General features: G+C 42.6%; 1 protein-coding gene across 2 annotated transcripts; it reads right to left on the bottom strand.

Annotated features, from left to right (window-relative positions):
* Positions 1–2,088: 2,088 nt before the first annotated feature.
* Positions 2,089–16,680, bottom strand: LRP2BP (LRP2 binding protein). Of its 2 annotated transcripts, XM_090258300.1 has the most exons (10): positions 16,500–16,680; positions 13,985–14,264; positions 13,437–13,566; positions 12,425–12,540; positions 9,849–9,962; positions 7,638–7,780; positions 7,453–7,558; positions 6,139–6,362; positions 4,577–4,751; positions 2,089–2,196 (listed from the first exon to the last, which is right to left on the bottom strand). In XM_090258300.1, the coding sequence occupies exons 3-10, from the start codon at positions 13,543–13,545 to the stop codon at positions 2,131–2,133; spliced, it is 1,053 nt and encodes a 350-aa protein (XP_090114426.1). In that variant the 5' UTR covers positions 13,546–13,566; positions 13,985–14,264; positions 16,500–16,680; the 3' UTR covers positions 2,089–2,130. The 2 variants fall into 2 exon arrangements, with proteins under 2 accessions (XP_090114426.1, XP_090114425.1); XM_090258299.1 differs by lacking the exons at positions 13,437–13,566; positions 13,985–14,264; positions 16,500–16,680 and having other exon boundaries at positions 12,425–12,532.
* Positions 16,681–17,004: the final 324 nt, after the last annotated feature.

Genomic DNA, 17,004 nt, shown 5'->3' with positions numbered 1-17,004 from the left:
AACCAGAGCTGTTCAAGGTATTCTCCAAATGAGAGCGATACTGACTCCTCAATCTTTAAGATAAATTCTTCTTTTTCATGAGGTATCTGCTATAAGGGGGCTTACAAGAGTTTTGATCTTTTTTGAAAAAGGCTGATGATGACCTGGAAGCCTCAGTTCACTTGCGTTAAGACCGACCGACCCCACCACTGGCCTGTGTCCACCACGGTCTGCAGCAGGGTGGGTGGCAGGGCTGACCTCTGCCGCGCGCCGGCTTTACGGTAACTGCAGGAAACTGGCACGTGTCAAACACCTGCGTTTCCGAGGTCTCTGACCTGTGTTTTATTTATTTTTTCTTTCATTTATTTATTGACAGTTTATTATTTGTCACTGATGAGAGAGCAAGCAGACAGGCAGGGGAAACAGATCAGTTGAAAAGTCAGTGTGGAGCTGTGCAGGGTACAGCCACCAGGACCTGTGTTTTGATGGCAGGTAAAAAAAAAGCATTCTTTACTTTGGGACGAAGAAAGTAACAAATCTATTAAATGTGATACTAAAGTCAGCATACACTGCTTCATTGCATTTCTGTTTGAAAGCTCTTCAAGGCTTATGGAGCCAGGTCGAGTGTAGGGAAGAGAACACTGGCTGTGAATTCAGATCTTCTAATGGTTGAAGGAGTGTTATCCAAACGGTCTTTGGGGAACAGTAGCAAAGCAAGTGGGCTTGTATTGTAGGAGGAGCTAAGAAGTTGGTATTATGGAACCCTGTAATGGCTTGAGATATTGAAACGTGTTATTGGAGGAGAAGAGGGAGTCTTCAGCAGAGATTTTCAAAGAAAAGAACTGATTTTCAAGGAGGGTTTAAGTTTATAGTTTTTAAGAAATTTAAGGGAGAAAGCACATGACCGGATGAGGAAATGTCACAGGAAATTCTTTTGACATTTCTTCCTTTTTTATATATAAAGACAAAATGAAGTTCAAGTCATATAGACAAACCAGAACATAAAACAAAGGCAACATCATTTTCTGCCACGTGATGCCTAGTGACTGGCACCTACGTAGCAACTGCATTTCCCCTACTAAGAGATCTTGTTTAAATCCCCTTTCAGAAAGGATGGTTGTGATTTTTAAAATAAAGCAACAGTAGCGTAGTATGTTTACAAGAAAGTTACTAAGGCATCTTTGAGACATATCATTTTCCCTTTTTTTCTTTCACAGATGCATCTCACTGCAGTCTTCCGCACGTGAATTCTATTTTTCTGTCAACGTTTGCCTCCATTGAAATTAATATAAGGAATGCTGTTGGCTAATTATAGTTATAGTTCTATATTGATTTCATTGAGATATTTTCACATTTTATCTTGCTTTGAAATATAGCTATTTTTTTTAAATGTAAAAAATGAAGCACAAAGTAAACATCTTGCTTTAATTGATTCTTACCAGGAATATAGCAGTTTTTTCATTAAATTAAGATATTTAAGGGAAGATATGGACAAGACTGTGAGCAATTTCTTAAACCCACTGTTCTTAAAGTTTATCATAGATCAGCCAATTTAATTATTTATAAGACTATTTTGAGAATACAAGATGTCTCAGAAGACTTAATGCAGTCTTAGCTTTAATAACTTCAGAAGCATAAATGCTATACAAGTTTATTTTAAAACTTCTTTGAAAGTTCCTTTAAATTTTTTTTTCTTATTTTTGTGAATTTTAAATTTAAACAAGTTAAAATGAAAAATTTATTTCATATATGAAGTATTTTATAAGTGGTAGCATTTATGCTTCTGAAGTTATTAAAACAAAGGCTACACTGGTCTTTTGGGACACTGTATAGGGACAAAGGGAAAAGAGATTTGCTTTATGGAATGGATTTCAATATTTGATGTGGTCCAGGCCAGGCTGTAGGCTAAGAGCTGCGTTTTTCAGGACTTGTCCAGCAATTTGATCCTATAGCTGCGTTTCAAGTTGAAAAATTACACAATAAAAATTCAAGAATGAAGGTAACATATCATCAGTAAAAAAAAAAAAAAAGCCAAGAAAATGTAACTTGAGTTGTAGAAAATAACCAAACATAGCTATTATAAAAATACATAAAAATACACACAGTTTAAAGGTGTTAGGATGGACGATCTTTGTTGAAATGCACAATGGTCTAGATTCTTTGATGAATAATTAAAGAGTGAAGATCACCTGCCAATTGAGGATTCAGACGACAAGCCTTAAAAATCAAAAAGAAAGAGTCAGTTATTTAAATACATTTTGAATTGTTGGGTCTTTCTTCCTTTTCAATGATTTTTGGTTTGTGTTTAAGAATAGTAACTACAATGAATTTCAAGGGAGTTTCTTAATTAAGATACACATCTATTCTGATTTTTAATTAGGGAAGTTCAGATTAGCCTATGCAAAAAATATCATAGTAAAAATATCCATGCTGTTATTTGAAAGAGAAAATTTTATCAGTGTCAAAGATAAAGGGAATTTATGTACTGATGATATGTCTAGGGTACGAGTTACTAAAATAACTAATATGGAAAGCATTAACTTTTGGCCTCAAACTTATTATCTCATTGTATGAATAGCAGCATCTATAATGGTTTTATTTTGAAGCCTATTGTTTTATTATGACTAAAGTAAATAGTAATACATAATAGTACATAATTTCATAGAATGTCAAGAATCACACCCAAACCTCTCTCCACACAGAAATTGTCCCTTCAGTACCCATGACAGCTGCTTATTAGATATTTGCTTGGTTGCTTCTAGTGGCAAGAAGTCGCCACATTTTATGAAAAACTTTTATTATTGAATATTTTCTGAACAGTTTTATTAGCAATTTTTTACATTGAGCTAAAAGTTCCCTCCATGTACTCTAGAAATCGTTGAAGGGCCCTGGGAGAACATATAGTGCTGGTGTCCTGGAAACCCTGGGGGGCAGAGTCGTGGGCAGCCTCCCAGCCTGACCGGGGCAGAGCTGAGACCAGCACCAGGCGCGGGCTCCTGACTTCAGGCCTCTGTCTCTGCACCATCCCGGCCTTCCTTTTCCCACAATGCACTGCCAGTGGCTATAATTCTGTCCCCCGCCCCCACAGCTCCTTTTTCAATGGCACAGCCTTTCAGTCCAGTGAAGACCACTCATGCTCAGTTTCTCTTATCATGCCTTATATGACCGGATTCCAGACCCTTCATGGCTTATGACATGTGAATTTTCTCCATTTTAAAAGTACCTCCCATAAAATACCATGGCCAAAACTGAGTAATGGGGCCGTTATCTCCAAGCATTTGGAAGATTGTTCTGAGCTGGCAAATGGTTTGTGTTGCTGTTTTACTTAGGATAAACATACACCACAGCCCAGGATATTTTTGACCCAGAGTTTTCTCTGCTTCCATTTATTTAGAAAAGATACTAAGGATAGCATACAATCTGAAATTGACTTGATCAGTATAATATGTAGAACATTTAGGTTTAAAAAAGTTAAAGACAACTATTATTTATATTAACAGAATGGGGTAATGATAAATATCTCAAAGGCTGGCTGTAGTTTGTATGCTGCATTTCTGTATAATTTAGGGTTCCCAGACTGGCCTGCCAAGATTCCCGAAACACCGGGGCAAGTGTGTTTGCATCTCACTCCCTGGGATTCAGGCGCAATTGCTCTGCAATGAGGCCTGGGCTGTGGACTTTCTGAAAGACCCCCAGGTGGTTTTAATCCACAGATAACTTTGGGGTCCACTGCAGCCATACCGGATTCAGGCAAGGGATTTCGGAGATTGTTCCTGGGCTTGTTCCTCCGCTCAGCGTGCAGTTTGTGTCCTCCACGAGTTGCTTTACCAATTTTATGATGATGTCGTTCTATTTTGGACTTAATGGGTGCCATGAACCTAAAAGGTGCGCACAGTTCTTTTTCCTTTTCCTAAGAATTTTTATTTTATTATTCTGTTTGTTAGTTATTAATTTGAGAGAGAGAGAGAGAGAAACATAGATTTGTTGTTCCACTTATCTATGCATTCATTGATTGATTCTTATATGTGCCCTGACCGGGGATCAAACCCACAACCTTGGTGTATCGGGATGATGTTCTTACCAACTGAGCTACCCGGCCAAGGCCAATAGTTGCTTGATTTTTAGATGTAAAATCTGTTTAGGATGTTAATAAATTAATCACATGAGTTAAAACATGAAAGGCTTATTTTAACTGGTTATGTCAATCTAGTGAATATTCCTCTTCAGTGTGGTAGATGTCAAGCATATGAAACTTTAAAAACTACATTTCATTAAGGTACTACAATGAGGATATAGGTTCACACTCTTTCTGGGTGAAAAAAAGCATGAACATTCTGGTTTTAAGGTCTTGGGGCTGGGCCTTAGGCTGCAGATAGTAGCAGAGTGAGAGAGAATAATATAGGACTTTTAATCATACTAATAAGAATTCGACTAAATTGTCTGCAAACAGTCTGCATGTCTGACAGCCTCTTCACAGACAGAGTTATCTGACAATAATTAAGGAGGAAAAAAACACTAACCAGTAAAGACGGTCACGTTTCAACTAAAAGCCCAGAAATTTCTGAGCCAGTTCATGTTTGTTCTCAGGCCTACTCACTTTAGAATAATAGTGCTTAGCTGCTGCTTCGTCCTTGGTGATCCCCAAGCCGAGCTGAAGGCATCGTGCGTGGTAGAAGGATGCCATGGCCATGCCTCTTATGATGAACTCGGGGAGACAGTCCGTGACCTTGGCTATCATGGGGATGTCGTGAGTCTCATCGTAGTCAGCAATCCTGTTAGGGGGAAATTGTGAGATGAAGAGGACACCAGTTACGGTTTACATTTTCACAAGTGACATGTCCAGAAATTGTCCTTGTGCCTGAAGGGATCTCCTCATTTCTACCTGTTTCAGTGCTAACGAGGTTGTGCGGTGAAGGGCAAATATAACAGAGTTAATGCCAGGGGGGGAAGGGCTGCTTTAGCTTCCCTGTGGTTATCCCCGTCAGGCTTAGTAACCCCTAGAAGAGAAAGGTGGTTTTCTTGCAATATTAATATTTTAAACTTAATATCACTGCAGAATGCAACAATGGGGAAAATGTATTTTCTATTTCTTTGGACCATTTACTTAAACATCGACCTTAAATTTGGACTTTAGTCACAAAAGACCAGAAAACACATTTAAAAACTTACACATCTATCTTTGTTTTAAAATGGGCAATAATATGGAGAATTCTGTGAAAAGGAGATCTAGTCATGTCATTTTCACTAACCCTAATGTTATGGGGAATAGGAATGTGGACGATAATGGGACGTTTCAAAGGCTTCAAGAACTTTATAAAGTCTTAGCTCTAATCAAATGGGCATTTGGAGATTTGGGACATTGGAGATCACCCCTCTACATGCCCTGCTGCCTAGGAGCCATGATATTGGGGAGGAGAGGGCACAGGCAGCTGCTCTGTGCCCCACGGCCATGGCCGCCTCTCATGGGTTGTGTGCTCTGGGGGCGGGGGGCAGGGCGTTATGGACAGGGACATACATCGGCTTGGGCTCACGGCCACTCCACACGGCCATGCTGTTCTTCCTGGCACGTTGCTTTTGTACATTGTGGGTAAGTAAATGTAAGGAAGTTCATAGGCTCAGAGAAAAGAAATGGAACATTTCCAAATATTTTATAAGATGTTAGGGTTGGAGTCTTTTAACCATTGTTCTCATTTTACCACCCTTATCAAGCTACACTGCAATTATGTCCTCAAAGAACCTGTGGCTAAGGATGTAGGAAGAAATGAATTTAATACTTAATACACACCTCTGATCTGCCAAGCTATGTTAAGTACTTTATGTACCCTATTTTCATAATCCTGCAGATGTATGTTCTTATAAAGCAACCGATGTCTCCAAAAGTTAAAAAAACTTGCTTAAGCTCACTCAGCTGGTCTACAGAACCAATAGCACTGAAATTGTGAAGACCAATGTCATAAGATTGTCCTGTCCCATATGGTAGCCACCAGCTAGCGACATGTAGCTACTTAAATTAACGAAATGTAAAAGTTCAGTCCTCGGTTGCACTGGCCATGATTCAAGGGCTCAACGGCCACCATTTACGATGCTGCGGCAACTTCTGTGCACACACCTGGCACAGAACAGCCAGTAAGTTCCCATGAATACTTCCAGCTTATTTACCTTTTGGAAAATGCAACGCACTTTGTAAAGAATTTCATGTTATAGAAATACTCCACGAGATTCCCTTGGGCATAGACATTCCCACGTTCCGCCGCTTCCAGTAAGCAGTGCAGGGCGGCTTCCCTGTCCCGGCGGATACCTTGTCCGTGCAAGTACATGAGCCCCAGTGCACCCTGGGACTCCAGGTTTCCATTGCCGCACGCTTCTGAATGCCAATAAAATGCCTTCAAAAAAAGCACAATTTCATGTTGGTACATAATGAAATTACAAGGGAATGCCAGAAAGAAAAAAGTCTCTAATGATAAGAGAGCATCGTTAAGTTGGCTCTAGGAAATAGTTCTGGTCCCTTGAAGGTGTTTCAGGCTAGCTTCCATTGCGCATGCTTTCAAGAGAGAGTGGAAGGTGAGCCCACCTGTTGGCTCCCCCACAGTGCAGGTGAGGTCACGGCCTAGAGTTCAACTGCCTCGGGTTTCAGGACGTTCACATTTTCCACAGGAAAGATCATCAAAGTGGGAAATGGGGACAGAGTGTCTGGCTTTGAGCTGCACCTATTACAAGGCACAGCAGGGAGGGGCAAGCTGCAGAAGTTCAGGGAAGTTGGAGCTCCAAGTGGGTCTCATAGATGGCCAGAGGAGGCGCTTTCAAGATCAAAGGCAGCAAGGATAAAAGCCGCATGGAGGCCCGAGCTCAGTTGCTTGACAGTCGGCTACCTCAATGTGAATTAGCTCAGAAAATTATTTCCAGGTAGCTGTCTGTATTCCAAAGAGGATCTTAAATTGTTAGGTGTCTCTTACAAGTTTGCCCTTAACGCCCCTTACAAGTAGGACTGCATTTTCTTTCCCTTGTAAGATTTCTTGGAAACTTTAAGTCACTGATGATGAAAGAGGTTATATTTCTGTAAAAGTCATAAGTGGATTTAATTTTCAATTGGTTCTTGGTATATTTTACTTAACAATGTCATTGTGACTTCCTCCAATCAAATGTATTACTTCATACTGAACAAGGATTTGGGCTTTATTTCAGGACCCTCCCTCTTAGACCTTTTATGGAATAGTATTTTGTATGTGTGGCTTTTTTAGCATACAAACTATTCTCACATTTGTGATCTCCTTCGGTAGAAGCAGGGAAGGTAGCCTTCACAGATAATTAAATGATGAAATGAGCTTTGAGATCTTAAAATTTTTTAACTTCCTTTACATTTCAAAGAAATAGATTCAAACCCACTTATTCCTCACCACCCTCCTTTAAAAAAAAATAATAGTGAAACAAATAATCTAAATGTAATGCTAACATTAAAAAATAGGTCAGTGTTACCTTTTCTAACTCTTTGGGCTCTTTCGTTGAATAATACAATCCTAAGATGCTTTGAGCCTTCACACTGGCTTTTGGATTTCCATTGTCTGCAGCAAAAAGCCACAGTCTAAAAGAGAAAGACAAGGCAAGGTGTGATTTGTTCCAGCATTTGATTAGAATGAAAACTCATTCTCAGGTAAGATTACCTTTCTGCTTCCTCATTTGATCGTTTAACACCTTTTCCTTCGTAATAAGCTCTCCCCAGGTTGTAAGCAGCTGCAAATTGTAAGTGTCTTGCTTCGGGACATGAAGATTCAACTATCTTCTTCATATATTCCACGCCTTTTTCCTTCCGCAGGGAAAAGAACAAACAAAAACCCCTGGTTTTTAGTTTTACCCATACTGACTCCTTTCTCCCGATAATGTTAAAGCATTTGCCCTCTGACATGATATGATTCCTGGTCTATGCCCACGTGGTATGTCATCCTGGGTTGGCATTCCTCAGAGCGCTGGGATACAAGGCAATCCCCGCATTACAGCATCTCAGGGGGGTTCCGTTATTTCTCTCCTCCCTCCCAACTTCTAGGCCTGATCTCGGTCAGCACAGTTCTTGGAATGGATCGAAGTGCCAAAATAGCCATGAGTTCTTTCCCATTCATAACTCTCACAGTACATTTGTGGGCCCCAAACGCATGCCGCCTTCTCTCTTCAAGCACATTTTCACTACATGTGCTCAGTAATAATGTACATGCAACACGCTAATCTCCAAATGACATTTACGTGGTCATGGAGAGTACCCAGACAACACCCCTCCCAGAAACCCATCAGACACAGGCCTGGGAACACTCCCAAGAAAATATTACCTGACGATCAAATCCATGCTTATGGGCTGCAGTACCCCCTCACTGCTTTCTCCAGCTGCTGTTGCTGACAACAGCCCACATTCATAGATGAGAAAATAAAGGTGTGTTCCTTTTCGTGAGCCCCAGGCTCTATAGGTTTATTTCTGTGAATGTATGTGGCAGGTGTCTACCAGTTTCCCCCCAACTGGTGATAAGAACTCAATGGTAATCAAGTGAAATGGGGTATAACCCCCCCCAAAGATAGCCTGACATGGTTGCTCCTTCTTGCCGCTCAGCTATTAGTTCCAGTGTCAGAGTAAATGCTGGGACCCCAGAGCCCACCTTCAGACTGATGTTCGAGAATGACCAACAGCCGGGAAACGGATAGAACTAGGGAAGCAATGAGCCGGTGTGGACTTAAAAGCAGGGCCTTGGTGCTTAGGGTGGGGAGTGAATCCGGAGGGCAGTGAGGCCGGCTCCGCCTTCGGGCGTGCGGTGCGCTGGGATGTTGGAAGGAGGGCTCTCCTGGAGGGCTGCTCTGGGGCCGCCAAGTTTCTGACAAGGCAAGGGGGTGAAGGAAGCAGACTGAGAGAAGGCTGAGGACATGGGGACTCCCTTTGCCAGCTGGGAGGCAGCGGTGGGAGAGGGAAGGGAAGCACAAAGCAATATGGAGTCACGTGCACGCGAGGAGACGGCCGGCCAGAGGTGTACATCTTGTGTGTGGCCAATACACAGCCGCGAAGGTTGGTGGGACCAAGGGAAGGCAAGGTTCGAAGTCAAGTTCAGGCAGTCACAGTGGTTTGGCCTCGTGGCGCCTAGTGAAGCTGCACCGATGGCAGCCACCAGGCAGACAGCAAACGTGGGGCTTGGGTGAGGCTTTGGAACGGCAGTTACTGGTTTGGAAACTAAAGACTTGACCAAGTAAAGGGCCAACTAGCTGGCTGTCTACGGGAACAGTCCTACGTATGCCCCGTTCTTTGGATCTTCAGCACGGAAGTCTTTGTTTGAGTTTTCAAAGATGGATGGGACGTGATCTAATTTGAACTTTGAACTCCAATTTGGTGGCTGTATGAATGAATTAGGGACAAGAGCAGAAGTTAGAGGATTTGCTTTTGTTATCTCCCAACTCAGGGCACTGTGAGCCTGAACGGAAGCAGAGGGGATGGGACTAAAGGGCGGGAGACGGGCCTGAGCGATAGTCAGGAGACAGTGAGAGGGGATCTGTGTGAGCAGTGGAAAGTGTTTTGTTTCTGCTTGTTGGAGGGATCACTTTGAACCGGCTACTCCTATGTTTTAAGGAAATACTTCCTAGTACTCGTCTTTAATTTTTAAGATGTTTATTATGAATAAATATTGAGTTTTAGAAAACTTTCAATACATCCTGAAACCATCATATTGTTTCTTTTATTCAGGCTCTTGAAGTGGTACATGTTATTCACAGATTTCCTTATGTTGAATTATTACATTTCTGGGCTAAAACTTATTGGGTTATTATATTTTATTTTTTTAATAGTGTATTGATTTTGTTTGTAATGAGGCCAAATCTTAAACACTGTGAACCAAAGAGTAACTTACAGCATTGGCAGTTGTGCCCAGTGCGTCATAATACATTACTCCCAGCTGGTAAGTTGCTTGATGATCCTGTTCCTTGATTTCTTCAAACTGTTCTAATGCTTCTTCATACCATCCCTACAAGCTCCCAGGAAATACTGAATTATTTTTATTATCTTAAAGCAACCCCAATTCTTTAATTCCCCCCTAACCTAGCCAGTAGCACCAAAGGGAACAATAAAAGACAGCAACAAATCTATGGGATTTTGGGATTTGCAAGTAAGTCACTGACGACAACAGTCCACACACAATCAAGTCAATTAAATGGACCTAAACTCTCGGCTATTACCAGTCCTCTTTTGAATGATAGCCTAGCCATCGGCTCGAGGGAGCCCGCCACATCACCCGCCACTCCTAAAGCTGAGAAATTTCAGGGCTGGGACCAAAGCCTCCGAGAAAATGTGAACATCAGCATATTCACTGTTATAAAAACTATTATTAAGGCTCATGTCACCTATTTAAGGCTCCTCAGCAGTGAGACAATCTGCTAACGAACACGCTGCAGTGTAAGGAACTAGCAGGAGCTATTATATCTTAATCCTCCGTGGAAATGCCTCACTGACGAGTTAATTACTTGTAACGGTAGAAAGAGAGTCTACTACTGAATCGGAAGGCCATTATTAGGAAGAGCAAGCCAGACAAAAACAACTTTTGGAAAACACACAAATAATTAAAGTTCTCTCTTCATAAACTATAATCCAGTAACAAATGGATAAAAATGAACCCAAACGGCAGCAACATCCTAAAAACAGTTATTTCAAAGAACACAACAATGAACGAACGACTGAGCTGTTCAGCCTCGTGAGCGGGCTGAAAACGTTAGAAAGCACAGAGGAAAAGTAAGGAAGTTCTTCCGGCATTCATGACTTTAAGTACCATATATGTGCTGGAGGGTCTCAGACAGACGCCTTCACCCCAGACTTCCCCTTTGAGAACATGTAAGCTTCTGCTTTCAAGTCTGTCTCCTTGGATGACTAATGGGCTTTTCAGACATAACATGTCCAAAAGCTGAACTCTGAACCATCACCGCGAAACCCACTCTTCCCCACGTCTCTTTTTCAGTCCATTGTGCCATTATTTGCATCTCCAAAATAAATCCAGGACCCAGCCCCACTGCTACAATTCTGGTCAAGGCTATCGTCCTCTCTTGCCTGACCTCTTGTAATTTCACCCTAAATTGGTCTTGGGTCTACGCTTGCCTTCAAATCGGTTCATCACAGACTCAGAACCCTTCAAGGGCTTCTTCCTACATTTCAAACAAAGCTCATGGCGAGCCACTCTCTGCCTTGCTTATCACCCCAGGGGTCTTCTTTAAGTCCTAGAGACCAAGCTCTTTCTCATCCCCGAAACGTTTCCGTTCGTTGTTCTCTCCTCGACCTGGAATGAGCTTCCGCTTGGCTGTTTGCATTGCCTGCTTCCTTTGCTGCAAATTTAGTTTCAACGACACGTCTTTCCATCCTGTCCCTCAGTTATTCTCTATCTATAGTATGCAGTTAATTCCTTTCATAGTACTTTTTTTATTTTTAATTATACATATCTTAATTTATTCTCTGCCCCTACTCGACTGTAAACTTGCTGAAGTGGGCACCATTCGGATTCCCTCTTCACTGTGTAATTAGTGCTGAGCACAAGAACAGCAGACCCCTGTAAAACACCTGTTAGTTAGGTGCGAGGACCTCTTTTACAATTAATACAGCCTCACATTAGTTCAGTAAGACACGTGTTATTACAGATGAGAAGACTGAGGCACCAGGTGGTTAAGTATTTGTGCCCAAGGAGAAACCTCTAAGAAGCAACAGAACCATATTTGAACCTATGCCCAAAGCTGAGAGGTCGCCCTCTTCACCATTACGCTATGCTATCCTCACAGAGACAGGTGCATGACAAATCCCCAACAGAGCCTTGTGCCAGAATTGATGAAGGGGCCGTCCAAAGATTAAAGAGTAAGTGGGATACAGGTGAACAGCTGCCCCGATATTCAACAGATGGTGCGGGGTCAGGGGCAGCTGGTCCCTGTGCACATCTCCCCTCGGGTTCAGCGAAGAACCGGAGCTGTATTACTGAGGCGGGAGTGAGTTTGCACAGTTCCTCCTTGACCTACCAGCAGGGGGCCTCAGCATGTCACGCAAAGAGGGCATTTCCCTTCTTACTCACTAGAGGAACACGTGAGCTACCTTTTAAGTACCAGATACAAATCAGGGTCTTCTTCAATGACCAGTAACATGAAAATATCTTATAGATGGTATTAAATATTTTGGGCAAAAATATAACAACCAGGTTTTTAATTTACAGTGTAAGAATGGGTTTGATACCCAAATGTCTTCTATAAATGACGTTCGTTAGAATGATTTTTATGGAGAAAGGTCAGATGTCTCCTTCAGATGATACCAATGTATCACCTTTGAAGCTACAACCATAGTCTATGGCACTGGACAGCATTTCCCTGACATTACAAGGTAAGGAACTGTATGAGAAATTTTGCTATGAGGACCTAACAGCAGCATTATATACAGTGGAAACAAATAAACAAAGAATGATACCTCTTCAAAATAGAGTTGACCTCGTAGGAAATACGCCGCGGCATCGCCCCTTCTGATTCTTTCCTTCAAGAGCTGCAGTGCCTTATCCACCAAGTGAGCATGGTTGTAATGATCTGATTTAAGAAAGGTAAAGAATTCCATCTTTCACCACACAATAGGAATCTCCTCTTTAGGTCATCAATTATTCAATATATAGACTTCATCTGACACTGTGTGTACTAGTCTCCTTCCTGATTCTCAATCCTGGCCGCCTCTGCTAAAGGAGGAAGAAAGTATTATCATAGGACCTGACACCACACCTTGTCTAATCCAGAAATATTTGTTGATCGCTTTTCAAAGTAACCTGGTTTAGCGCTAGGCAGGAGCTCTAGCAATGTGGTCGACATGCAATTCTTTAGGCAAAGCCATCCTATGGGTGAGTGAAATCTTATATTGATTTGGGGGGGGGGGGAAGAGACATCGATTTATTGTTCCACTCATTTATGCATCCACTGGTTGATTCTTGAATGTGCCCAGCCCAGGGATTGAACCTGCAACCTTGGCGTATCAGAACGATGCTCCAACCAACTAAGCCACCTGGCCGGGGCTGAAATTCTTAGTTTCAGCCTTAATTAGGGCTACTCTAACCAAATGAGCTAGCCATCCCCAATCTAAATTTTTTCAAAGACTAGAGAAAATAATGGCAGCTTTGAAGGCCTAGTCCAAGCAAAGCATGGTATTGTTCTCCTACAGGGAAGTGCCACCTGGCTTCCCTTTTCCAGAAAGGTGTCCTAAAGCCCCAGGAGTAAAATCAGGATCAGGCTCTATGAAACTTCTCCACTGATGATTTGCTACCAGATGAGTGAAATCGCCATTTCACACAGTCTTCCAGGAAAGCTAGAAAGGGCTGTGAAGCAGGAGAGCCGGACTGTAAAGTTAACCCCTTCCCTGACAGCAGTAAGACTCATATTTCTTGTCTCTTTTTCCCTCTGGTGTGCAGATTAACGTTTAGTGAAAATATTATCGGAGTTTGTACCAGTCTTTTCCTTTCTCCACTGGGAGAACTTCTGGTTCTTAGCAGCGTACGGAGATAGAGAGGTATAAAAGGGGTCCTTGGGCAAGTCCTCCCTGGTCAACTTCATCCTGTTTCCACAATGTGTATTCTGTAAACAAAAATAAGAAATAAGATAGAAATACCTTCCTGCGGAAAGAGACTCCATCCCCCCTTGACCCATTAGGAAAAGGAACCTCCCGCTCTGTCTAGGGATAGGGCACCCAACTACCAGCTCCGGGTTGTGAGTATTTCTTCTTAGGAAACCAGGGCCCTTCATCGCTAGGAGAAGCAGAACCATCTTCATGTCATTTTCCACAGCATGGGGTTAACGGTGAGGGCTCTCTGCAAGTCCCCTCCATGAATTCACACGCTGCAGTGGGTCTTGTCACCCATCACAGCTGCTGCCACTCGCAGGATTTGGGCACAGTGCCCACATAGTTCTCGTGCACTGGTACCTTTCTGTGCCCTCTCTCTGAATCTCATCCAACTAGGCATCCATTTCACAATCAAGCATCTGTCTCTGTTACCTGGGAATACACTTCCGTTTAGCTGTGCTGTTCAGTTCCATCTTCCCGTCTGTGCTGGATTGCCATGCTGTAAGATGGATCACGGCTGAATGAAAAACCAGAGCCTTCATATAAAATGTGGAGGCCACCTCATTCAGGATGAAGGAGTCCAGGTTGGCCTCGGCTGAGGGCAGTAGATGGCAAACTCAGCTGTTGCTATGCTTTTTTGTTTACTCCTCCGCATTCTATGGTTGCAGCTGACTTTCACCAATCAGGAGCAAGCCTCCAGGGCAGGTTCCCCCTGATTGGTGGGGAAGAGATCAGCCCTTTAGTGTGATTGGAAAGCTCCATTTATACAACTATATCACACTATCTAAATTGCTTCATTAATGAGAATGAAGTGCCTACAAGGGAGATAATTCAGTATATTAGTGGGAAAAATCACTGAAGTATCTGTGATTTTGGGAGAGTCAATATTTTTGAGAGTCAATTTCCTCACCTCTAGTTTGAGTTAGACGTAGTTTGGACTAGAGGATTTCAAAATGGTTCCTAGATATGTAAAATTCCTTGATTACATGATTTCACAAATATTGCGGTTGCATTAGTGAATATAAAAGTTTCCAATGAGCTTTAGGGTGAAACAATATCAGGTAAAGTATTTAGAAGAGAAACGATGCAAAGACTGGTTATGCAAGTTTTTACAATATCTCAGTGAAGTCATTCAGTTGTGCTACTGTACCCCAAATAAAACACTCGGCACAGTCAGGAAGGTAATGAGTAATCAGACAGCAATGCCACACCTCCCTCAAACCCAGGCTGTCCTCTGTGGAACAATACCGCACGTAGTTTGGTTGCTGTAGTTTACAAGAAGAGTGGGAAAGGGTCTAAAAAATATAAACAAAAATCTATTGAGCTCCACTAAACTCCAGGTATTGTTCTTTGTTCTAAGCGCTTTATAGGCACTAACACACACAAAGCTTTATGAAAACAGGGGCTATTAGGAGGCTACATGTTTACTAAAAACTCCAGTCACTTGCCAATAAGACATTGTCCTCCAAATGTATTGATTCTGTGTATTTTTGTGCTCCACCAGCTTCGTTCAGTTTTTAGAAAGCTAAGGGTTCGCTAGACATCCAGATAAGACAAAGATTTCTTCTGGAACAATGTGAGCAACAGACATGTACACAGTGATGAAAGGGGAAAAGCTTAAACACTATTCACAAAATTCCCTTTCCTCGTGAAACTTATATATGTAACAGGAAGTAAAAAACAATGATCAGAACTTAATGCATGCTGAATAGAACCTCGTTTTAAAGGAAAAGGATGCAATACGGAGGTACGTTCATCACACAAATATCCCATTATATACGTTAACTGCAGTACAGATGACGTTTAGGGCTCTTAAGAACGTCATCTGATAATACCTTGCATTAGCTAGGAGTTCCTGAAAATGAACATCTGTGCAACCCCCTAAAAAATAGTGCTAACCTAACCCATAAACGTGAGAGACGGCGAATCGGCAATATGGACACATGTTCTCACCTGTCAGCAATATCTTTGCAGTGCCGTTCTGTAAATATCATAAAAAAGTATTGTGGGTCACTTAAATATAAAAAAAAACAGAACAAAAGCATGGTTCTATACAGGTGTTGGAACATAAATATCGTCGTCGGCAGCCGTCCGTCTCGAGAGACGATGGCGTAGCTTCTTGAGAGTCTATCTGCACCGCCGAGAATGGCTGTGCAGTCCGATTCGGGAGTGACAATCCCTGCCACACTTGGTACAGGTGAAGGCAGATGGCCGTTGTTGCTGCTGCTGACGCTGCTTCCGCCTCGATCTTTTCTGGACCGCCTCCTCGTTGCGCGCAGCCTCCGCGCGCGACGTACCTTGCCTGACCGCGAGTCTCCAGGCTAGGCGGTCGTCTGCTTGAACTTCCCATGTGTTGAGATTGATGGAGCATTGTGTCATGTCCTTTTTGCAGATGTCTTTGAACCGCAGTTTTGGGCGCCCTGTCATCCTCTTGCCTTCTGCTAGCTCGCCGTAGAGGAGGTCTTTGGGGATACGGCCTGCATCCATTCTTTTGACATGGCCGAGCCACCTGAGGCGTCTCTCGCTAAGAACTGCATGCAAACTGCTCATATTGGCTCGCTTCAGCACCTCGGTGTTGGGGACCTTATCCTGCCAGGCGACATGCAGGACGCGTCGCAGGCACCTCATGTGGAAGCTGTTGAGTTTCCTTTCGTGCCTTGCGTAGGTGGTCCACGTCTCGCTGCCATAGAGGAGAGTGCTGAGTACGCAGGCTTGGTAGATGCGCAGTCTGGTTTTCTCAGTGAGGCTGGAATTGTTCCACGCTCGCCGGAACATAAATATATATCCACATTTATGTTCAAGTATGTATGTAAATAAAAATGTCTAAAAATGACCCCTTGGGTCATTACCTCACTATAGTTAATATAAATTTATTACTGCAAAAGTTTATGGCTCTTATTACAAAATAATATACTGTAACCAAAATTATAACTAAAAGGTCACTCACCATAATAATAGACGAATCTATTTTTCGGTCCAGTTCTCAAGGGGAGTAGTAGATGGAAGGAACACACTAACGGCTTTTTTAGGGGAAAGAAATATATGGCTGGAGCTTTAGTGTTTAGCTAGATTAACCTGAAAAAAAAAAAAGTGTTTAGGAGAGGATCGTCAAAAAATTATACACGTGTTCAAAGGCTGCAATTTGAAGTCAGAAGTCGTTTTCCCAGGTTTTACAGAAAGGAATGATACAGCTGAACAGGATAAAGCGCTCCAGGAGAGCCACTTCCCCCGCCCCGCTTTTCCCCTGCGCGGCTCCAAGGTGCGTCAGCGCTGCCCGTAGGGAAGAGCCGATTGTCATAAACATCCAGGGCCCGGTTCCTTCGTTTATCCGTGAACCGTCCCCGAGCGTCAGGACAAACACGTTTCCTCCTCCTTTCTGCTCCCCCCGCCACCCCATCCTCCGTCCCAGCCCCGCCAAGTCAGCAAGTTCAAGTTTAATAGCTTGGACTCTC

This window comes from Furipterus horrens, unplaced genomic scaffold, assembly GCF_987537825.1.
Source record: "Furipterus horrens unplaced genomic scaffold, mFurHor1.1.pri manual_scaffold_12, whole genome shotgun sequence".
Lineage (NCBI taxonomy): Eukaryota > Metazoa > Chordata > Mammalia > Chiroptera > Furipteridae > Furipterus > Furipterus horrens.
This window is presented reverse-complemented; position numbering and strand designations above follow the sequence as displayed.

What these genes read in the sequence shown, in the direction of transcription:
- LRP2BP (XM_090258300.1), bottom strand. Translation starts at nt 13,545, where the DNA reads ATGAAGTTGACCAGGGAGGACTTGCCCAAGGACCCCTTTTATACCTCT. An exon ending in GTCAACTCTATTTTGAAGAG is followed by an intron (nt 9,963 to 12,424) that starts GTATCATTCTTT and finishes GGGAGCTTGTAG; the next exon opens with GGATGGTATGAAGAAGCATT. An exon ending in AGCCCAAAGAGTTAGAAAAG is followed by an intron (nt 6,363 to 7,452) that starts GTAACACTGACC and finishes CTTTTTTTGAAG; the next exon opens with GCATTTTATTGGCATTCAGA.